Source organism: Leptopilina heterotoma, unplaced genomic scaffold, assembly GCF_015476425.1.
Source record: "Leptopilina heterotoma isolate Lh14 unplaced genomic scaffold, ASM1547642v1 Lhet_152, whole genome shotgun sequence".
Classification (NCBI taxonomy): Eukaryota; Metazoa; Arthropoda; class Insecta; order Hymenoptera; family Figitidae; genus Leptopilina; species Leptopilina heterotoma.
In genome coordinates, this window is record NW_025110868.1 from 450,491 (window position 1) to 474,593 (window position 24,103).

A 24,103-nucleotide genomic window follows, 5' to 3' on the forward strand; every position below is an offset into this window, starting at 1 on the left:
ATTGTGAAAATTAATTTTCAAAATTTTTATTATTAAAAATAATAATAAATAATAATAAAAAATGAATAAAAAAATATATTAATTTATTACTCAAAAATATAGTATATATAAATGATTAAAAATTTAAATTAAATTTTTTATTAGTTATTCTAATTATTTTATAAATATAAATTTATTTAATTATTTTAAAAGAATATTTATTTAAAGCAATTAAAATTATATTATTTAAAAATTACAAAACTGACGTACGTCGGAGTAAGTGAAAAAGCCCTTTGTCAGGCGCTAATTAATTATTTACTTATCCAGTCGTTTTTTCTAATATTGTTTATATTTACAATTATTAAATATTTTCAATATTATATTTCTTCAAAGTTCCATTTAAAATGCAAATTGTTGTTATACAAAAACTGTAAAACAAAAATAATTTTTTTTTCAAATTCAAAAAAATCAAACACTGACTAATGTAGTATTTGACATCCGCTTTTGAATTCAGTGGTTTGCGTTTCCGGTTGCCGTGCCTGTCTTTTCAGCTAAAGATGGCTCCCAAACCGAAACCTACGGAAAAATCAGGTGAATATTTTTTCTCTTTTCTCTAATGGAACGGATATTTATTAAAGAAATATAAATCGTGCACGTTTTTGTGATAAATAATTAAAAGATTTTTCAATCAAAATTGTATTTTTAATAAAATATTGAAGAATAGTTGGAATCTCCAAAAAGACCATGTGGTCTTTCTGTTTCTTTTTGTAAACGTTAAATTTTTTGTCTCTATCTATAAAAAAACTGTAGACAATATTTACAATTGAATTGGCTTTTCTTTATTTTTATTTAAGTGAGTGAAAATAATTTGTTTACTTGTATATTTTTTTCAACAACCGTCAAACATTGACAACTTAACCTTAAAATGCACTGTGATTGAACGCATTTGTTTTCGATTTCGTGTCACAAAGAAATTGTTTCTTATATTGAAAAAGATAACAATTGAGTAACAATTAATTAAATATTTTTATTCGAAAGGTAAATTTTTTTCTATTTTGTGTTTATTTTCTTTTTCGAATTCGTCTTTTTTATGAAAAAAGAATAATTTTCAAATGGAGTGAAATAGTTTCGTAATGTGAAGAGAAAATTGTAATTTACTTTTTGTAAATTATTTATTTATATTTTTCTAAGTTATTTATTTACTTTTTCGTAAGTCATTCATTTGTTTTTGCCTTTTCCTTTTTATAGGCGCAAAGTCTGGGGACAAAAAGTCCGCAGAGAAAAAGACAGAAAAGAAGCCAGCGACCGCAGCTTCTTCGACGTCGAAAGTAACGAAACCGGCGGCGAAACCTGCAGCTGCCAAAAAGCCTGCAGCCGCTAAACAAGCTCCGGCTAAGAAGCAAGCACCCGCAAAACCAGCGGCAGCGGCGAAAAAACCAGCAGCAGCTAAACCCGCGAAGAAAATTCCCAAGGGTGGAAAGACACCGGCGACCGTACAAAAGGCCTTGAAAGCACAAAAGAAGGTAAAAAATCCATTTTAATTTTTTTTTAGTAAAATATTTCACAGTAATCTAGTTAATATTATTTCAATATTGTTAATTTTAATTATTTTATTTTGTAGTATCAAAAATCAGTTTTAGAGTCTTTGAGAATTTAAAAGACATGATGATTTATGTGTGGGAATCTCTTTGAGAAACTCTGAAAACAAAACTTTAACGCAATTCTGACAAATAAGAAAAAAAAAGAAAAAGATTATTATTGATTGAAAGAAAAGAAAATTAAAAAGGGAATTTCTTTCTTGTAGATCTTAAAAGGAGTCCATGGATCACGTGTACGAAAAATTAGGACGTCAGTCCATTTCCATCGGCCAAAGACATTCAGGCCGCCAAGGGATCCAAAATACCCCCGCAAAAGTGTTCCCAACAGGAACCGGTAAGTGAATTAATTTTTAAAAGGAAAAATTCTTCTAAAAAAAATTAATTTCTAGTTTATGGAAATACTTGACCGAATTTTAATAAAAGTTTCTACTGGTAATAGTAAAATAGTAAAAATAGAGCAGTAAAATACTAAATTGTAAAAATAATAAAAACAAAACAGTAAAATTTTAAATTGTAAAAATAATATCAAGAGAACAATAAAATAGTAAAAAAAAGTAAGAAACCTTTATTAAAATTCAAAAATAATAAATGATGATTTATGTGTGGGAATCTCTTTGAGAAACACTGAAAACAAACCTTTAACGCAATACTGACAGTAAATAATTTTAATATCTAAGTTTTGGTAAATAATTTGAATAATTACTAATTTGAAAACTTCTTTGTTTTGCAGTATGGACGCATTTAATATTATTAAATATCCGCTGACAACGGAGGCGGCCATGAAGAAAATTGAAGACAATAATACACTCGTATTCATTGTTCATACGAGAGCAAATAAATATCACATCAAGAGCTCAGTGAAGAAACTTTACGACATTGATGTCAGTAAAGTGAACACATTGATCAGGCCCGATGGTAAAAAGAAGGCGTACGTTCGCTTGGCAAGGGACTATGATGCTCTTGATGTTGCGAATAAAATTGGTATCATATAAATAATTTGTATTATGATAATGATGAAGATAAAAAATATTGAAAAATTAACTCTGGGAATAAATTTTCTTCACGGGTATGATAATTGTTTTCCTTACTTATTTTTTTGGGGGGTTTTTTTTAAACTTTCGCTTCATTTTTCTCTCGGGTTTTTTTTTCTTTTGGATAAATTTTTATCTATTTAGTGAAATTATATTTACTGCATTTTTTAATTATTCTATTTTTTCCATTTTAATTTCTTTGAAGTTTTTCAATTCTTTTTTCATTATTTAACTTTTTATTTACTAGATTTCTTAATTCTATTCAATTAATGTCCATTTTTTTTATTATTGGACGAATTTTTTATTCAACTTTTATTTACCGGATTTTTCAATATTATTCTATTTTCTTTAATTACGTTTTAATCAATCTTTATTTTTAACAGTATTTTTATTTATTGTAAACTAATTTTTTATTTAAGAGAATAAAAAATTAAAGTTTTCAATTACATTTCAGTTATTTCATAATTTTTATATTTAATTATAAAATTCAAGAAACAAAATTTAATTTTGAACTTTTTTTTATATTTATTTTTGTAATATATTCTATTTTCTCTTATTGTTAGCGTTAAACGAAGGAAGTTATTTGAGAATTCAGAAAATAATCAACTTTTACAGCAAAGAAGAAATTGGTTTTCATTAACACATTATTATTTACGAAAAATATATATATACACTGCTATATACAATTTTCAAAATTCACTTCGAAGACAATTAATTATTATAAATTATTAGAAATAATTTTCCATTTTTGCTAAAAAAAACAACTTAATTATTAATGTAATGAATCGAAAACAAAAGAATTCTTGATATTTAGTTAAAAATTACTATTAGAAGACTTCACAAGCCTAGTCGTCCTCGACTTCTGTTTGATGCTGGTGTTCCAGGTTCCCATCGACCGGGAGTTAAAATCTCCTGCCTAAAAAAAGCAATTTATTTTTATATTATTAAAATTATATTTATTTATTACACGAAACGTGATATTTAATTTATTATTATGCAATTTCTTTATTTTCAAATATCACCTTCAATCTCTAAATGATTTCAGATTCAAAATTTTTTAAAATTTACTTATTGACTAAATAATTATTATTCTTTAAAATATCAAAAAAAAACTTCTTTGAAACAATTAAATTATTTGCAAAAATTTTACTAAAATTCGTCGAAAGAATTTTAATTATATTTTACATAAAAACTTTTTAAATAATTGAATTCTTTTGGGAAATTTCTTATTAAAATTGTAGATATATAGAAAATCATTGAATTGAGAAAAATTTTCGAAAATAATAATTGAAGTTCATCTATTAATCAAATTTATAAACGCAACTCTTTTAAAAGCGTTTTTTTTCTATTTTCTAAGAAAAATAATCTTTTTCAAACCAAAAATGAAAATTCCTTCAATTAAATACCTTCTGATTGAAGCTTGCTCCTTCTCCAATTCCCTCTGCGCTCTCGCCTTCATTTCCTCCTCGGCCTGCTTCATCTGATCCTCCATTTCCGAGACGTGCTCGGCCCGATGTTTCTTAGCCATATTACTCTTTCCCGTTTCCTTGACACTGAAAAACATGGGACCAAGTTCGGCCAACCAGTGTCCATCGACAGCAGTCACGCACTGCATATATTCCTTGGCTGTCATCACCAATTCATGATACACAACATAATCGGGCGTGAAACCCATGCCAAAAAGTGCTGACGTTGGATGCAAATGACAAGGCATTCCCGTACGACAATTTACATATTCCCCAATGCCCTTTAATCGTGCCGCTTGATGAAAATACGCTGAGCAAATACATTTTCTCACCATATCCCATTCGGTACCACAACTAACGACTTCCATTTTTTGTTGCTTGAGAATTTCCTCCAATTGTTGACGCACCTCACGCACTTTGCGCATTGCCTTCGCGTGAATAAAATGCTCATTACACCACATTGCCGAATAATTATTTTGCTTCCATAATTTATAGACGTGCAAATACGTCAAATGATCTGATTCTGGAATTTGAAATTTCTCCCGCGCCGAGTCGGAATCCTCTTCGCGGCCCTTTGGACGGTAGAAAATTGACGGTACCGAGAGCATGGAAACTGGAAAAAATCGAAAAAAATTATTTAATATTTGTTTACCAAAAATAAATAATAACAAATCATAAATTTCGAAAAATCAATTATTTAAAAAAATATTTATACCAATGAAATTCTTTGCAAAATTTAATTATTTTCATAAATTTTTTAGTTTGAAAGCTACTTTTTTAAAATTAATTATCGATTATTAGAATTTAAATTAAACTTTTTAGATTTACGGGAAAAAATTCTTGCTCACCAATGATTAAAATTTCCTCAGTGCAACCAAGTTGCGAAGCGACGATCAACATTTGACATTGCGGTGGATCAAGTGGAAATTCAGCCATTTGTCGACCTAATGGCGTCAATTGTCCCGTATTATCCAAAGCCCCAAGAATCCACAATTGATAAAGTGAATTTAAAATATTATCCTGTGGCGGTGGATCCATAAAATGAAATGCCAATAAATCTTGAACACCCAACGATTTTAGAAGCAATACCGTATTCGCCAGATTTGTCCTCTGAATTTCCGGCACTCCCGTAAATAATAATTCATCCAAATACTGCCTTCTCGTGTACAAACGAAAACAATGTCCCGGACCCGTTCTGCCAGCTCTTCCAGATCGTTGATCGGCATTAGCTCTCGACACCGGATACACCTGCAGTGCGTCCATACCAATCCTCGGATTATAGACTTTCAATTTACAATAACCGGAATCAATGACAAAAACAATTCCATTGACAGTCAAAGAAGATTCCGCGATGTTCGTCGCAACCACACATTTTCGCATTCCATCCTCTGATTGTTGGAAAATCTTCGCCTGCAAATCCGACGGGAGTTGGGAATAAATCGGAAGAATCGATAAATCAGGAGCTGTTTCAATCTCCATTAGCCGATCTTTAAGTGTTTCGCAAGTGACCTCAATATCCTCTTGTCCGGGCATAAAAACCAGAATATCCCCCCTTGGCGGTTGCAAATGTATCTGCAGCACCTGCTTAACAGCCGCCTCAACATAATCCTCGACCGGATTCTTCGAGTAATTAATCTCCACCGGAAATGTTCGTCCAGGAATGTGGAATGTCGCCGCATCGCCAAAGAATGCGGCAAACTTACTCGAGTCCATAGTCGCCGATGTTATAATCAATTTCAAATCGTATCGTCGAGTGATAATCTCCCTCAACAAACCAAAAAGTACATCAGTCGACAGCGATCGCTCATGAGCCTCGTCCATTATAATAACACTATACCGATCCAAATCTCCCTCTCTCAAACTCTCTCTCAGCAAAATACCATCCGTCATGTACTTAATAACCGTCTCCTTCGTCGTACAATCCTCAAAACGAATCGCATATCCCACTTTTTCGCCAAGCGTCGATCCAATCTCATCCGAAACTCTCTTCGCCACGGACATCGCCGCCACACGCCTAGGCACCGTACAACCAATTATTCCATTCGCACTAAAACCCTCCTCGTGCAAATACTGCGTCAATTGCGTCGTCTTTCCACTTCCAGTCTCGCCGACAATAATCACAATACTATTCTCCCTGATAATCGATAACAACTCCTGCCTCACGGCAAATATCGGCAAAGTTCGCCGTTGTTTCTGAATATTATGATACTTGTTCACACCACCGTCGTCGCTGATATGCTTCGCGAATTTCTGCCCCGATTTAAAATCGACATCGGTCTGTTGCTCGTCTTTCATTTCCTCCTTACGCTTGTCCTTGATGCCCATAATGTTGCCGATTTGCGTGCCACTCAATTCCCAGTGCTTCTTTTGGGCCTTGCGACGTTCCTTTTGCTCGCGATAGACGCGAACTAGGGGCGAACCTTTGCGAGCGGTTTGAGCCATTTCGGAGGTTGGATCGCGGACGGGTACAACGGGTTCGGGTTGCTTTGTGAATACGATACGACCGTCGAGAAATGGTGGCACAACGTTGTGAACGAGGAGATGAACACGGGCCTCGGCCTCGTCGTCTGGCTCGTCGTCAATGTCGAGAGAGCAAACGACACCTGATGTGAGCATTCGATTACGTTCCCATAATTCATTGTCTTTATTTATTTGACGCTGTTGGGCTGATATACGCTTTTTGCGACGTGCCTCTTGTTCCATTTCTTTCTTTTGGGTGTACTCCTCGGATACGCCTCCGAAATGTTGCGTCTCGCCGTCGTCAAGGGAATACCACTCGCGATCCAATCTGTTGAATTTTACAAAAATTTTATTAAATTTCTAATATTTATTTCACTTTTTTTTATTTACTTTTTACTTTTTAAATTCTTTTTATTTTACTTTTAGCCCTAGGATCAATTGATCAGCACTTTTTTTTCTCCTATTTGAAATTCAAACAGGAGAAAAAAATTCGCATTAGTTGATTACTGATTGATAAAAAAAATAAAAGGAATAAAGGATCTGAATTTAGTTAAATACCTAATTATATTATTAAAATAAAATGTAATGTTAAAAAAATAGTTGCATTTCGAGTTGGAAAATTGATTACAGGAAAAATTGATTACCTCTTTTGTTCTTCTTCCCAATATTCTTTATCCTCGTCCTCGACCTTAGGCGTTGCGCCCGAATGTTTTTTGTCCTTACTCCAGGCATTATATTTATAAGAAGGTGTAAATTCACTTCTGACACTATTTCCCTCTTTACTTCGTGATCCATAGAGTTGAGGTGTCGGATGATCCCAAGTAGAACGTCGAGGTTCACCATCATCATCGTCATCATCCCAATTACTTCTCGATGTCGTGTCCTAATAAAAAAAGGAGAATTTTTTTTTACCAAATTAAATCAATTTTTCTTCACTACATTAAAATTTTGACAAACTTGAAACAATTATACTTATAGTTACATTAATTATACTTTTCTATTTAATAAGAAAATAAAAGAAGAACCCTTTTAGATTTCGAAACGTTGGAGTAAATATATTTTAATCATTGTCCAAATGTTTTCGTTTTATTTCCCTTGTTTCAAAAAAATAAATTAACTATACTTTCATTTAAAAATGTATTGTTTTTAAATAAAAGTAGTTAATTTATTTTTCTTTTTAATAGATAGAAAGAAAAATATATTTCTCTTTTTTTACCTTTGCCCTGTATTTTGGTGTTTGGGGTTCATCGCGAAATCGTGGCGTTTGTCGTGAACTGTCACGACTACTGCTACTTCTACTGCTGTAATCACGATGCCGACGATGATGATAATCCCTATCGTCACTTCGTTTTCTGTCACGATTTCTATCTCTGTCCTTATAGCGATCATCATCGTGAGCATGTAATCTCTGTCGTTTTAATCGTGACTCCAAACGTTCTCTAGCTTCTCGATTAACACCAGCAGTATAAGTTGGTGTCTCCTCCTGGGGTGCACGATATTTCTTCTCTTTTTCACTACGTATTTTTTCAGCCAATTTATCAAGACCCAATGCTGATGTCTGAGGTTTTTTAAATGTATGATCCGATGCCTTTTTACGAATAATTAAACCACCAGTTTCATTTTGCGAGCCTTCTAACCTATAAACGTCTTCTGACGAATCTTCCATTTCTCCCTATTTTTGTTGGTGTTTCAACAAAAAATATCTTATTGAATTTTTGTTTCTTTTGTTATTTTACCCTTTCACGAACTTTATTGTATACGTATTGATAATTATGATAATTATTTGTATGTAAACCATGTAAACGTTGTACAAACGTCAAATGATAACAATAAACAAATTGTCAAAAATTGTAATGTAAAGTTAGGTTAGTTTTGGGTTTGTTCATACGGTTCATACTTCATACAGCCCGAAATTTAAAAACGAATTAAGATAAAATAAATAAATTATAATAAAATGTTAATTAATTAATTATCAATTTGATGCATATTAATTAATTAATAATAAACAATTAATATAAACTATAACTGCGTCAGCTTAGTCCCCGCGCAAATTTGAATGTAGCCAATAAGATGGCTAGTTTGTTGGACAAATCCGGAACTAACCTGTGCAATTTGACTCGTGTGGATTTAGCTTTATGGGGGAGAAGAGGTAGTAATTAACCTACCCAACTCTGCTCATGTGTCAGAAAAGCTTGCTGAAGCTTGCTTTTTTGCTTAAAAATTAAATAAAATTATTGATTATTTTATATTTAAATAATACGGGAATATTTATAAAGAAACGTTCTTTATTCTATTAAAAGAAAGTGCTTAATTTCCCTCAGTGTTAGTAAATCAAAATGTAGTTTTATTTCTTTCAAAGTTTTTGTTATAAATCCAATCATAAAAGCATATTCTAAAAAGAGGTAAGTTTGTTTCACTTTATGATTTTTCCATTTTCTCTTTCAAATTGTGTGTTTTATTGTAGTAAATAAAATTATTACAAAATAATGCCTGATGGATTTTTGTAAAATTCAGAGTTTAAAGTGTAATTTCTTTTTATATTCAAGAAAACCGATTTGTAGTAACTTTCGATTCGTTTTTGCAGACATTTTATTATTCAGTGTCTGCCTGTGGGTATTTAAAAGCCAATTTTTAATCTCGAGAGAAGAACGAATAAATAAACAATGGGGGATATTAAATCGTTTCTTCATCAGTGGTGTATCAAAAATACCAAAGAACCTCAATTCGACGTTCGTCCTACAGGTAAATAGATCGAATTTAATGCCAATTTTGTATTTTATTATTATACTATTTATATTTTCAAAAATTTTAATATAATTCTTCCCAAGAATTCAATTATTTTTATAAATCATAAAATTTTTTACAAAAATTCAATTATTTTTAAGAAAATTTTAATAAAATTTCACTAAAGAATTCAATTATTTAAAAAAATTTTAATATATCCTTCGAAACAAATTCAATTATTTTTATAAATCATAAAACACTTTGCAGGAATTCAATTATTTTGAAAACAATTTTAATTGAATTCCTCGGGAGAAATCAATTTTTTAAAAAAAATTTTAATGCATTTCGTAAAATTTTAATAAATTCTTCGTAAGAATTCAATTGTTTTTATAAATAGTAAAAATTCTTTATAAGAATTAAATTATTTTTAATGCAATTTCATTAAAATAACACGAAAAAATTTAATTATTTTCAAAAATTTCCATAAAATTCAATTTCAACAAGAATTTAAAATTCTCTAAAAATAATTCAATTATTCTCAAAATATTTTTAAAAAATTTCTTTATAAAAATTAAATTACTTTCGATGCAATTTTTAAATATATTCGTCAAAACAACTTTAATTAAATTTCTCGAAAGAATTTAATTTGTATTTTCAAATATTTCTATAAAGTTCTTTAAAACAATTCAATTATTTCCTAAAATTTTAATAAATTCTTCGAAACATTTCAATTATTTTTATAAATATAGTAAAATCATTTACAGAAATTCAATTCTTTTTAAAGAAATTTTAATAGAATTCCTCGAAAGAATTTAATTATTTTCAAATATTTACATAAAATTCATTTATTTACATTATTTAAAAATTTAAAAAAAAATCTTCGCGAGAATTCAATTATTTGTCATAAATAAAAAAATTCTTCAAAGGAGTTCAACTATTCTCTTCAAATTTTTTGATAAGATTCTTTGCAAGAATTCAATGATTTTTATATAAATATTAACATTGTTTGAACACCAAAGAATTTTCAGTTATTTTCAAAACAATTTTAATTGAATTCCTCGGAAGAATTTTTTTCTTGATATTATTATTAATGGTATTAATTAATTATCATTATTAATAGGTCCGAAACATCGGCAACGATTTCTTTGTGAATTACGAGTGACAGGATGCGATTATGTTGCCGCGGGAAATTCGACAAATAAAAAGGACGCACAGGGAAATGCATCGCGTGATTTTGTCAGTTATTTGGTGCGAAATGGTTTTGTTAATCAGAAAGATGTACCAGGCGATATAAATGCATTGTCGCAAGTTAAAGGTGCTAAGGAAGAAATTGACAATTCACCTCAACTTCCACAAAAATCAGTATTTCAAGATGGCATGGGTCCAAATGATATTGGACAAGCTTATCGACCCTATAATGAAGGTGGACAGAGTAATTATACTTATCGTGATCGAATGGCAGATCAAATAAAAGTCGAAGAGGCTGAGGATGTTGATGTGAATTCTGGCATTCATGGCAATTGGACAATGGATAATGCAAAATCAAAACTTCATCAATTTATGCAAACTAATAAAATAACCGCTGACTACAAGTATACACCGGTTGGTCCCGATCATACAAAGTATGTAATTTTTCTTCTTTTATAATTATTTTTCCAGGCTTCGCACTCATCTACTAAAACCTATATTATTCACTACTTTTCTTCACGATTTGCTACTATTTGGATACTTTTTTAGATTTATGACACTAAATTAAAAGATACTTTTTCCTTTTTTTTTTTTGAGAATTTGCACAACTTTAAATTCACTGACAGTTGAAATGAAAAAAATTATTCTTAAAAATTTGAATAATTTTTAAAACGATTAAATTAGTTTCAAAAAATATTCGAAATTCTATTGTTTTCAATATATACAATTTTAGTAAAATTTATAAAAAAAAATCAATTATTCAAAAAAAAAAATTTTTTTAAATTCTTCGCAAATATTCAATTATTTTTATAAATGATAAAATTTTTCACTGGAATTTTCAATTATTTACAATACAAGTTTTTCAGAAAAAATCAATTATTAAAATAATTTTTTGTAGAATTCTTCTTCTTGAAAAGAATTTAATTATTTAAAAAAATTTTTTGACTAAATTCTGTACAATGTAAAATATTTTTCAAAGCAATTATGACGAAATTCTTCATAATATTTAAATATTTGGCATGTAATTTTAATAAAATTCTTAGTCATAATTCAATTATTTTCTAAAAATTTCAATAAAATTCTTTGTCAAAATTAAATTATTTCCTAAAAAATTTAATAAAATTCTTCGTCAGAATTTAATTATTTCCAAAAATAATACATTTTTTTACGTGAATTCAATAAATAAAAAGAAATTAATCAAATCAATTATTTTTATAAATATTCAAATTATTCTGAGGATTTCAATTATTTTTACAAAATTTTAATAAAATTCGTTGCAAGATTTAAATTTTTCTCCGAAATAGTAAAATTTTTTACGTAATTCAATTATTTTCAAAAAAAATTTGTTAATATTCTTTAAAAGAATTCAATTTTAAGAAATAATTAATTATTCTATAACTTATTTATTTTTGTATTTTTAAATAATTGAATTGTCATAGAACTTTCTAATAAAAATTTATTTAAAAATGAGTTTCAGTTAAAGTTTTTGATAATAATTGAATATTAGCAGCGAATTAAATTATTTTCATAAATAATTATTAGAATTTTTAAAATAATTAAATTTCAAAAGATTTTTAATTTGAAATCGATGAAAATTTTATTTGGTAAAAATTTAAAAAGATTAAATTAAATTTGCAATTATTTGGAAATTTTGTCGAATTTGATTGAAATAAATTTTATAATTGAAAGAATTTTCTTTTTTTACTATTAAAAATGAATTTTAAACATAATATTGTATTTTGTAAATGAATTTGAAATTAAAATCTAAAAAATAATTGAATTTTTCAAAAATTTTGAATTGAAAAGTTCTTAGCAGGATGAGAGAAAAAATAAATGTTTTCGATGAAAATTAGGAAAAAATAAGAAAATTAGGCTAAAAAAGATTAAGATTGTTAAGACGAAATTAGCTTTTGACTGACTTTCGATTAATTTTTATTTAGAGAGAAAAAATATTTAAAAAGTGAAAACAAAATTTTTAATTTGTAAGAGAAGAAATTTAGTCTGCAGTATATTTTGAAGAATAAAAAATTCAAGACTATTTTTCCCCTCGAATTTAAAGTAAATTCTTTTTTTAGTCAAATTTTATGAAGTTATGTTAATATTTTGAAAAAACATGAGTCAAAAGCTACTTTTATCTTTCAGTTATTCTCTTAAATAAGAAGAATGATTATTCTTATTCTGTCAAATAAGAATTCTTATTACATTCTTATTATAAAAATTACTTTTTATATAATTGAGAATTCATTTTGAAGTTGAAAATGAGTTCTCCTTGTGATAAATTTAAAAAAAAATTTAACGAGACCATCATGGAGTACATTATCATGTCTTGAATAATTATAACATAAATTTTGAGGAAAATGTCAAAAAAAAAAATTAATAATTTCCTTGAATATAATATTGCAAACGAAATTGTAACCAAACTTTTTATTGGAACAATTCAATAATTATTTTGGTATTTTTGTCACTTGCAGAAATATGGACAATGTACTCCAATATGGTTTCGGATAACTTTTAAGGGGTGAGTTTTATTTTTTTTTTTGCTTGACTGTATAAATGGGAGTAAAGAAAAGAATTTATTTATGGTTTAAATAATTTTTTTCAAGACGAATATATAAATTTATATTTTTATTAAAGATTTTTCTATCATTTACAGGAGTTTTATGGCTGAAATGAAAATTCACGTAAATCAACTGAGAAGAAGTAAGATATTTAACATTATTTTACTAAATTTTTATTCTTTTTTGCAAATTTAAGTTAAAAAAACAGAAACATAATTATTTCATTTTTTTTCCATTTATTTTTACAAAAAAAACAAATATTTTAAAGAATGTTTACTAATGTAATTTAAGAAAAAGCAATGTTCAAAAATATTTTTATTGTAGAAAGAAAAATTACTTTTGTTGAATTAAAATTTAATTGAACTTCTTTTTCGACGATTTTCAGTGATTATTGGTCGTGAAACTGCATCGAATAAGCAAACGGCTTCGAAAAGTTGTGCATTGTCAATTGTACGACAATTGTATCATTTGGGTGTTATTGAGGCCTTCAGTGGGACGCTGAAGAAAAATAAGGAAGTCGATCAATTACAGGCATACCCGGTGAAAATAAGCGAAGAACTCGAGCACGAGATTAACGATGTTTTGGATGGATTGCAAATTAGGCCAATTAATATTCACCAACCACCTGTAAGTTAATGAGAAATTTTTATTTTATTTTATTGAAAATTCTAAATATTGGCTGATTAAACGAAATTTTGACATTCCCGAAAATTCAGACTATTATCTTCTTTTTCTGTATGGCTGAACAAACAATTCATTAATACATTTTTTTGAAAATTAGCGTGGTCTTCGTAATGATTTTTGGCTTTGAAGTTTGTCAAAAGTATCCAATTTTACATTTTTGGTCCATTTTTTGAAAAAAAAATCATTGTTGGCATTTCCGAAAATACTGTAAAATTCTATAAAAAAAAATTGAAATGTTTCAAAGAATTTTCCTAAAATTTTAGGAAATAATTGAATTTTAATTAAATAATAGAGTTTCATTAATAGTTCTAATATCTAATTGAAAATTTTGAAAATAATTGAATTTTATGAATAATTTCTTTCAGGTTTTAAATAATCGTGTTTCTTAATAATTGAAATTAAACATTTAATTATTGAATTCTATTAAATTGTTTAGAAAATAATTCAATGTTTTTCAGAATTTTATTACAATTTTCTAAAATAATTCAATTATGTAATTCAAGGAATTTTATTAAAATATAGAAAATAATTAAATTCTTTCGAAAAATTTCTTTAAGTTTTTTTGAAAATAATTTAGTTTTTTTAAATAATTTTAATTGGAAATTTTGAAAAGAATTGAATTAAACAAAGAAATTTTTTCAACTATTTTCAATAACCGTGTCTGTTAATAATTATAACTAAATATTTGATTATTCAAGTTTATTAAAATTGTATTGAAAATAATTAATTTTATGAGACGAATTTTATTATTTACAAAAAGTAATTTATAAAAAAATTTGAAAATAATTGTATTTTATGAAGAATTCAATTATTATAAATACAATTTTAATAAAATTCTTCTTAAAAATTCAATTATATGTAGAAATAATCGATTTTTGCGAATTATTGCGAAGAATTTTACTATTTATAAAAATAATTGAAATGTTTCGAAGAATTTATTAAAATTTTAAGAAATAATTGAATTGCTTTGAAGAATTGTATAGAAATATTTGAAAATAATTGAATTCTTTTAAGAAAATGTAATTAAAATTTTATTGAAAATAATTTAATTCTTGGCAAAGATTTTTATTAAAATTCTTTAAAATAATTCAATTGTTTTGAAGAAGTTATTTCAATTTTCTTGGAAATAAAGGAATTTTTAAAATGATTGAATTTTAAGAAGAATTTCTTTTAAGTTTTTAAAATAATCGTGTTTATTATGAATTGTAATTAACGATTTTCCTATTAAATTATATTAAAATTATCCATAGAAAATTACATTTCTTTAAACAATTTTATTACAATTTTTAAAAATAATTGAATCTGTTAGAGAAATTTTATTAAAATTATCTTGAATTTAATTGAATTTTTTTCTAGAAATTTAATTAAAATTGTATTAAAAATAATTGAATTTCTCAGAAGAATTTGATTATTTATAAAAATAATTGAATTCTTCCCAACAAGTTTACAATTTATAAAAATAATTGAATTTAAATAATATTTTTAAAAATAATTGTATTCTTTCGAGAAATGCTATTAAAATTGTATTGAAAATAATTGAATTCCTCTGAAACATTTTATTATTTATGAAAATATTTTAATTCTTGCGAAGAATTTTCTTATTTTTGAAAATAATTGAATTCTTGACAAGAAATTTACAATTTATAAAAATAATTGAATTGTTTCGAAGAATTTTTTTTCAGAATTGTTGAAAATAATTGAATTTAAATAATATTTTAAAAAATAATTGTATTTCGAGAAATTTTATTAAAATTTTATTGAAAATAATTAAATTCCTCCGAAACATTTTATTTATTTATAAAAATATTTTAATTCTTGCGAAGAATTTTCTTTATTTTTGAAAATAATTGAATTGTTTCCAAGAATTTTTGAAAATAATTGAATTTTTCAAAGGAATTTTATTAAAAATTTTGAAAAATGTGATTTCTTTAAAAATAATTATATAGTTAAAAAGGAAACAAATTTTCTTTTTTAGTTTTCTGTTAATTTTCTTTTTTTTTAGCTATTGAAAAAGGATGTAAACGCGGACAAATCAGGCGGAATATCACTGGTGACAGATCACGTTTTAGACGATTTTATCTCAAGTATTCCACAACCAGCTGGCGTTGTAAGTTGGTCGCCACCGCAACAAAATTGGAATCCATGGACCGGTTGTAATATCGACGAAGGACCATTGGCAACAATGTCACTTGATCAATTATCCGACGACACGATGAACGTCGAGAGAGACAGAATGCGTGAAGATGCATCCCTCCAACAAAGTATTAAAGAAAGATCTCAATTACCCGTGTTTGCCCGGAAAAATGAGATAATGTCCGCAATTAATGACAATCCAATAATAATAATTCGCGGTAATACCGGTTGCGGTAAAACAACTCAAGTCTGTCAATTTATCCTCGACGATTACATAATGTCAGGACAGGGTGCATATTGTTCGGTGGTAATTACTCAACCACGTCGAATATCCGCCGTATCGGTTGCCGATCGTGTAGCATCCGAACGACGTGAATCACTGGGTCAATCAATTGGCTATTCAGTGCGTTTTGAATCGTGTCTTCCGCGTCCTTACGCGAGCGTTATGTTCTGCACAGTTGGTGTACTTTTACGGAAATTAGAAGGCGGTCTTCGTGGTGTTTCGCACGTGATTGTCGACGAAATTCACGAACGCGATGTTAATTCCGATTTTATAATGGTCGTTCTCCGCGATATGATTCATCGCTATCCGGATTTGAGAATTATCCTCATGTCCGCAACGATTGACACAACATTATTCAGTCAGTACTTTAACAATTGTCCAGTGATTGAAATTCCCGGTCGTTCTTATCCGGTGGAGGAATTTTTCCTTGAGGATTGCATTGAAATGACTAATTTTGTGCCCAGTGAGGGGACAAAGAAACGGAAGAATCGTGATCGTGACGAGGAATCGACAGCCGATGGTGAACCGGAGGAGAATTATAATAAAATTGTCGCGCCTGGTTATTCGGCGAGTACGAAAAATTCTATGGCACAATTGCCGGAGAAGGAGATAAGTTTTGAATTAATTGAGGGTTTATTGAATTCTATCAAGGAGAAGAATATTCCGGGTGCTGTTTTGATATTTTTGCCTGGTTGGAATTTAATATTTGCAATGATGAAGCATTTACAGCAGCATCCAATTTATGGGAGTTCGCAGTATTTTATTATTCCATTGCATTCGCAATTGCCGAGGGAGGATCAGAGGAAGGTGTTTGATCCGGTGCCGAATAATGTGACGAAAATTATTCTCTCGACGAATATTGCCGAGACATCGGTGACGATAAATGATGTTGTTTATGTGATTGATTCGTGTAAGGCGAAAATGAAATTGTTCACGTCGCACAATAATATGACGAATTATGCGACTGTTTGGGCGAGTAAGACGAATTTGGAACAGCGAAAAGGACGGGCTGGTCGTGTCAGGCCGGGATTTTGTTTTCATCTTTGTTCACGGGCACGTTATGAGAAATTGGACGAGCATATGACACCGGAAATGTTTAGAACTCCATTACATGAATTATCGTTGAGTATTAAATTATTGAGATTGGGAAGTATTGGGCAGTTTCTGTCGAAGGCTATTGAACCGCCTCCAATTGATGCTGTTATTGAAGCTGAAGTTATGCTCAGAGGTAATTATCACTTTCTTTCTTTTTCATTTTTTACGTTAACAGGCCTCGACTTTTTTCAACTATTTTCAGAAACGAAAGATGAATTTCTTTTATTTTCCTTTTTCAGAAATGAAATGTTTGGACAAGAATGATGAACTTACGCCATTGGGAAAAATATTGGCGCGTTTGCCCATTGAGCCGAGATTGGGAAAAATGATGATTTTAGGATGCATGTTTCGAGTTGGCGATTCATTGTCAACGATGGCTGCGAATAGTACAACATTCCCTGAGGTCTACAATATGGGTCCGGATTCAAAGAGACTGACTTATCAGCAGAAAGCATTTGCCGGCGCAAGATTCAGTGATCATGTCGCAATGTTGCACGCTTTTCAATCGTGGGAGGAGGCACGTTCGAATGGCGAGATGGCCGAGCAAAGATTTTGCGAGAGGAAGAATTTAAGTCTGCCAACATTGAGAATTACCTGGGAAGCAAAGGTAGAATTTTAATCCTTTCACTGATTTTCAGTCTTCAAAATATTTTTTTTCTTTGATACTTTTTTCAGACAAGGCTAAATTAGGATTATTTTTTATTCAAACGAGATTGAAACGTCGAAGAAAAGTTTCTTGGGGCAATAATAAAAATAAATAATTTAATTTACTTAATTAAATAGGAAAAGAATTTTTTATATTTTTGTATTTCTTACAGAATCAGTTGCAAGCACTTTTGACTAGTGCAGGATTTCCAGAAGAAACTTTATGTCCAACACCATTGAATTATCAAGCAGGAGCGGATGTTAGACTCGACACTATTACTGCTTTACTCTGCATGGGACTCTATCCGAATGTTTGCTTTCATAAAGAGAAGAGAAAGGTTTTAACGACCGAATCAAAAGCTGCATTAATTCATAAAACTTCCGTGAATTGCAGTAATTTCGAGCAAACATTTCCATTTCCATTCTTTGTCTTTGGCGAAAAGGTATATTTTCTACTCTCACTTTTTCTTTTATTATAATTATTTATTTTACGAATGCATCAGTCAACGTGAATAATTAATTTTCCATATATTAATATAAAAACATTTGCTTAGAAATTCTTTAAAATAATTAAATTCCGGCGAAAAATTTGATAAATTATGAAAATAATTCAATTCTAGCGAAGGATTGTGTTATTTATGAAAATAATTGAATTTTTGTGAAGAATTCAAAATTTTTCAAAATAATTAAAATTTTTAATAAGAATTTTATCAAATTTTTAAGAATAATTGAATTCTAAGAAATTTCATTGAAATTGTATTTAAAATAATTGAATTCTTTTAAAGAGGTTTATTAATTGTAAAAATAATTCAATTCCTATAAATAATTTTATCAAAATTTTTTGAAGTAATTGAATATCAGCAAAAAATTCTTTTACAAATTCTTTAAAATAATTAAATTTCCGCGAAAAATTTTATAAATGAATGAAAATAATTAAATTGTCGAGAAGAATTTTATTATTTATGAAAATAATTGAAATCTTTAAAGGAATTTTTTAAAACTTGTGAAAATAATTGAATTGTTTCGAAAAAAAATTTAATTCTTTCGGAGAATAAAATTAAAATTGTTTTGAATTTAAATATAATTAAATTATTCTAAAAAATTTTATTATTTATGAAAATGATTGAATTTTTGTGGAAGAAATTTATTATTTTTGAAAATAATTATAATCTTGTTAATAATTTTATTAAAATTTTTAAAAATAATTAAATTCTCATAAAGTAGGTATTTTAAAATTTATGATAATTGAATTATTGCAAAGAATTTTATAATTTACAAAAATAGTTGAATTCTTGCGCAGAACTCTTATACTTATGAAAACTAATTGAATTGTTTAGTAGAAAAATTAATTTCTTTCTAGTAATTGATTTAAAATTCTATTAAAAATTTTTGAATTCTAATAAATAATTAATTCTAAATAATTCTAATAAAGTAATTTAATAGTATTCAAATTGTTTAAGAAATATTTCAAATCTTTTAAAATTTTATTATTTACGAAAATAATTGAATTCCTGCGCAAGAAATTTATTATTTTTGAAAATTTATTTGAAAATAATGGTAAGAATTCTATTGAAATTTTAGAAAATAATTGAATTTTTTGTAGAAAAATAAAATTCTTTCGAGTAATTGATTTAAAATTCTATTGAAAGTAATTGAATTCTAATAAATTGATAATAATAATAAATTTTTTTTTTGTAGATTCGAACAAGAGCAGTGTCATGTAAACAAATGACAATGGTTTCTCCAATCCATTTACTATTATTCGGTTCGAGAAAAGTCGAGTACATCGATGGTGTCGTGAGATTGGATAATTGGATAAATTTGGATATAAAACCAGAGTCAGCGGCAGCGATTGTCGCATTGAGACCGGCACTAGAGAGTTTAGTTATTCGTGCAGCAAAAGAGCCGGAGGCAATTCTCGAATTAAGTCCCTTAGAGGAGAAAGTATTTTCAGTGATAAGATCACTTTGCGGAATGAATGCCTGTCGTCACAATATGGATCCAATAACGGGCGGTGGATTTCAACGAAGACCACCAGCAATGCGAGGACATCCCTCATCATTTCCTAATGACAGTGGTCCAATACCAAAATTAATGCGAGGAGGAGGTGAAGTAGGAGGTCCAGGAGGACGAGGAATGGGAAATCAAGGTTTTCGTGGAAACACTGGAAATGGAGTTTTCCGTGGCAATAGCGGTAATGGAGGTGGCTTTAGAGGAAATACCGGAAATGGAGGTGGATTTAGAGGGAATACCGGAAACGGTGGTTTCAGAGGAAACAGTGGAAACGGAGGTTTCAGAGGTAACGCTCAACAAAGTGGTTTTAGAGGTGGCAATAACAATTTCCGTGGAAATGGCGGTTTTCAAAATAATTTCTCAGCAAGGGGGGGAAATTTCGGTAATCGAGGGGGATTTAATAGAGGAGGAAGTGCGAGAGGTGGGCGAGGCAGAGGTCGAGGAAGGTTTTAAATTTCACTAGTTAAATTACAAAAATTTGTCTTGTTTTTTTTCGGATAGCTTAGCGAATATAATTTATATCCTCTTGTCGTAAATTATAAGAATTTTTACAGTTATTTACAGTAGAATGTTCATTTTAAATATCGAAATAACTTTCAATTTTTTCTTCTTCTTAGTTAATTGTTAAAAATTTAGCCGAATTTCCAAATTTGTTCTAATTTTTCGATTTTTTTTTCAATATGAAAATGCAGACAATTTTTTTAAAGGAAATATTCTCTTGCCTTTACATTTAATAATTTCTGTTTTTTTTTAAATTTTATCCAAATGCCATTTTTAGTTTTCTGCAAATTTTCATTTAATAACGAAAGCTTAATTTCAATTTAATAACGAAATTTTTAAACGAAAGTTTAATTTCAATTTAATAACGAAATTTTTAAACGAAAGTTTAATTACAATTTAATTGAAAAAATTTAGTTAATATAAATTGAATTTCGTTGTAGAGAATAAAAATTCCATTCAAGGGAAATTACATTCATACTTGTAAATTTCGAGAAATTTAGTACGAAAAAAGTAACTAATTTATAAACTAATTAGTTAATTAATTAATTGATTTATAAAATTAATTAATTAAATTAATGGATAGTGAAATATAAGCTTGTTTGTCGAAATTTGAAAAAGGAAAAAAGTAAAGTACACAGATTGTAAACTACAAGTCGATTTTTCCTTGTTCAGTAAGAATGACTGAGGAGTAAATTTTCGTTCTAGAATCATGCTTACCAGTAATAATATTGTTAACAATTGTTTGCAATTAATTATTATCAATATTAGTAACTGTATTAATTTTTTAGGTAATATTTTATCAAATATTATTTCAATTTAATTGGTAATTTTGTTCAGCGGAAATAAAAATGAACATTCTTGATAAAAAAATATTTTTTATTCTAATCACTCTTTTTTTTATTATTATTATTACTATTTCTTCTTTTTTTGTTGAAAAATCTCAATTGTATAAATTGTATAAAATTAATCCGGCAATATTGTATTTTCCCTCTCACTTTCATCTATAATTATTTCAGTTTTAATAACGACACTTTCTGTACAGGAATTATCGATATAAACCGATTTCACTTTCCCAGATTCAAATGAATCTTCTTCTTCTTCTTTTACTTCTATTTTTATGGCTTCGAATTCAAATGAATCGTGTAAATCTTTCTTTTCAGTGTCACTTTCATCATCTTCATTTTTAATAACTTTCGAAACATGTGGCGAATTACTGGTATAAACTCTCTTTAATTTTGTCGGATCAAATGTAAATTCTTCACATTTCTCACTCTCACTATCATCCTCTTCGGTAATTTCGGTTTTAATAAAATTTAAATAATTTGCACTCATATTATTAGTGTAAACCTTCTCCACTTTCGTTGGATCAAATGGTTGATGTACATCTTTTTCAATAAGCCGATAGTCAATTGGTACTGCTCGTGGAAGAAGTTTTTGATGTTCATAGGTCGTAAAATCTTCACCGTGAAAATGACTGTTACATATCATTAATCTCCAGGTGGTATTTTCTTTATTTATACCTATAAATACGTGATATTCAATTTATTATTATGCAAATTACAAAATTTTTTATTTTCAAATATGAATTTTTTAATAATTTCAGATTCAAACTTTTAAAAAATTCAATTATTAACTAATTTACTAATTAACTATTCTTGTTTAATAATTGCAAAAAATTTTAATAAAAATTCTTAGCAAGAATTCAATTATTTTCGTAAATATTTATAAAAATATTCTTCGTAAGAATTCAATTACTTTTATAACTAGTAAAATTTTTTGCACAAATTCAATTTTTTTTTAGACAAAATTTTTATAAAATTTCACGAACAGATACAATTATTTTCTAAAATTTTAATAAATTCTTCAAAACAATTCAATTGTTTTCAAAAAAAAAAATTTACGAAAGAATTCAATTTTTTTCTTAATTCGTTATAAAATCTTTGCATATTTTATAAAATTTTAATAAAATTCAATAATTAAATGTTTAATTTCAATTGTTAACAAAAACGATTTTTTTTTAAAACTTGAATGAAATTGTTCATAAAATTCAATTATTTCCAAAAATTTTTAATTGAATAATTAAATAGTAAATTTTCTGAATAAAAAAATTGATTAGTAAATTTTCGAAATAGAAAAAATTAATTAGTAAATAAATAATTTAACTCGAGTGATTTATTATCATAAAATTTAGAATTTTATATTTTATACTTAAATTAAACTTGAAAATTAAATAATTTATTTACCGGAATTGTGAAACCATTTTTCATATTTCTCAGCTTTTTTTGTTTTATCTGGAAAACAAAACAAAATAACACCATTGTCACCACGGCGATTGTTACAATTTCTATATGCACAGCGATTTTCAGCTTTATTTGGATAAAACTTAGCTGCTTTTTTATTCTCCTTAGACATTTTCTTTTATTTATTTATATTTACATTAAAAACAAGAAATGTTTTTTTTTTAGTAATTTGTTCCTTATTCCTGTCAGTGATTTGACATTTTCTTTATTTCACAGAATACTTTTAATTATATTAACTAATAATATTCAAAAGTAGCAAAAATCATTGCTGAAATATTATTTTTTATTTGTTTACTTTCTTTAGAATTATTTTTGTTTTTTCTTTTAAATGCGTCGTAAACGTCAAAAATAAATGAGGTTATGTTTCAAGTTTTCGATACATCGAAGCACAAGTTTTCTTGCTAATTAAATTAAGATAATTAATAAGCTTATTTGATAAATAACTCAACAATATCCTTCTAAATGATTTACAATCATATTCCAGTAATAAAACTAATTAATAATTTCATTAATTAATGAATTTAAGTGAAAAAACGTTAGTTCCGCGTTTGTCCGCAAGATATAGGTAGATGTCGCCCCAAAAAATGGTGTGTTACGAGCGGCTACCACCTCGCTCGTTAATTAATCGATACCTCGATTCGCGAATAAAAACCGCGGTCGAATTTAAAATATTTCACTATATTTAATTTAATTCTGGGAAAACATAAAACAGGAAATCTTAAACTCTTGAAACTTGAAATACAAATAGAATAATAAATAACTTTGACAACTATAGTTAAAATTTGTCACGCTCGAAGTAAAATATATTCCCTAAATAAATACAAACATTCACATGTTTAAGAACTATTGAAACATTCCGTTGTCCCAAAAGATAAAAAGAAAAATTAAAAGTCGTAAATCTAGTTGAAATATATTGAAATACAAACCACCCTATGTTCATTAAACTTATATATAAAAAACCTTTCAAAAAAAGGGCAATAAAATAAACTCAAGTGAATAGAACCTTTCAACGAACGAAAAACACATGTTGACCACACTTTAAACTGGACTCACGAAATCGAGAAAAGTCACGTACAAATAAATGACGTTGCAACGGAAAATACTTTTATTTGATAAAAGTATATTTGATTCTTGTAATTGTTGATGACTCTTATGATGATTGACGTATTATTATTTAAAGTAAAATAATAATAGTCATATTATATAGTATATAATTAGAATCATTGCCTTGTATCTTTAAATAAATTAGTTAAGATAGGTAATTAATTACTTATAATTAATTAGGTATAAGATTCTGTCACTTTTAATTGTAATACAAACAGATTCAATTATTATATTATAAGTTATTGTTAAATACAGAATGTTTCGAATGTATGATATATTATGTATAGTATGTACAGTGTATAGCTAGAGTTGCATAGTGTGTATAGTAGAGTGGGGATGCT

The 24,103-nt window shown here is 27.7% G+C and overlaps 4 protein-coding genes across 4 annotated transcripts; 2 read left to right on the forward strand and 2 right to left on the reverse strand.

The window, feature by feature from the left end:
* The first annotated feature begins 458 nt into the window (after positions 1–458).
* Positions 459–2,618, forward strand: LOC122498590 (60S ribosomal protein L23a). Its single transcript, XM_043606389.1, has 4 exons — positions 459–570; positions 1,228–1,502; positions 1,784–1,911; positions 2,308–2,618. Exons 1-4 carry the CDS (start codon positions 537–539, stop codon positions 2,567–2,569), a joined length of 699 nt encoding a protein of 232 aa, XP_043462324.1. The 5' UTR covers positions 459–536; the 3' UTR covers positions 2,570–2,618.
* Positions 2,619–3,312: 694 nt separating this feature from the next.
* On the reverse strand, positions 3,313–8,377 carry LOC122498576 (pre-mRNA-splicing factor ATP-dependent RNA helicase PRP16). The gene is made up of 5 exons (XM_043606370.1): positions 7,751–8,377; positions 7,179–7,417; positions 4,923–6,862; positions 4,015–4,687; positions 3,313–3,524 (listed from the first exon to the last, which is right to left on the reverse strand). The coding sequence occupies exons 1-5, from the start codon at positions 8,198–8,200 to the stop codon at positions 3,446–3,448; spliced, it is 3,381 nt and encodes a 1,126-aa protein (XP_043462305.1). The 5' UTR covers positions 8,201–8,377; the 3' UTR covers positions 3,313–3,445.
* Positions 8,378–8,704: 327 nt separating this feature from the next.
* On the forward strand, positions 8,705–20,615 carry LOC122498541 (dosage compensation regulator-like). Its single transcript, XM_043606314.1, has 9 exons — positions 8,705–8,936; positions 9,119–9,276; positions 10,379–10,880; positions 13,100–13,146; positions 13,390–13,631; positions 15,691–17,332; positions 17,439–17,806; positions 18,018–18,287; positions 19,543–20,615. The coding sequence occupies exons 2-9, from the start codon at positions 9,198–9,200 to the stop codon at positions 20,308–20,310; spliced, it is 3,918 nt and encodes a 1,305-aa protein (XP_043462249.1). The 5' UTR covers positions 8,705–8,936; positions 9,119–9,197; the 3' UTR covers positions 20,311–20,615.
* An 80-nt stretch (positions 20,616–20,695) lies between these two features.
* On the reverse strand, positions 20,696–23,256 carry LOC122498542. The gene is made up of 2 exons (XM_043606316.1): positions 22,602–23,256; positions 20,696–21,878 (listed from the first exon to the last, which is right to left on the reverse strand). Exons 1-2 carry the CDS (start codon positions 22,768–22,770, stop codon positions 21,322–21,324), a joined length of 726 nt encoding a protein of 241 aa, XP_043462251.1. The 5' UTR covers positions 22,771–23,256; the 3' UTR covers positions 20,696–21,321.
* Positions 23,257–24,103: the final 847 nt, after the last annotated feature.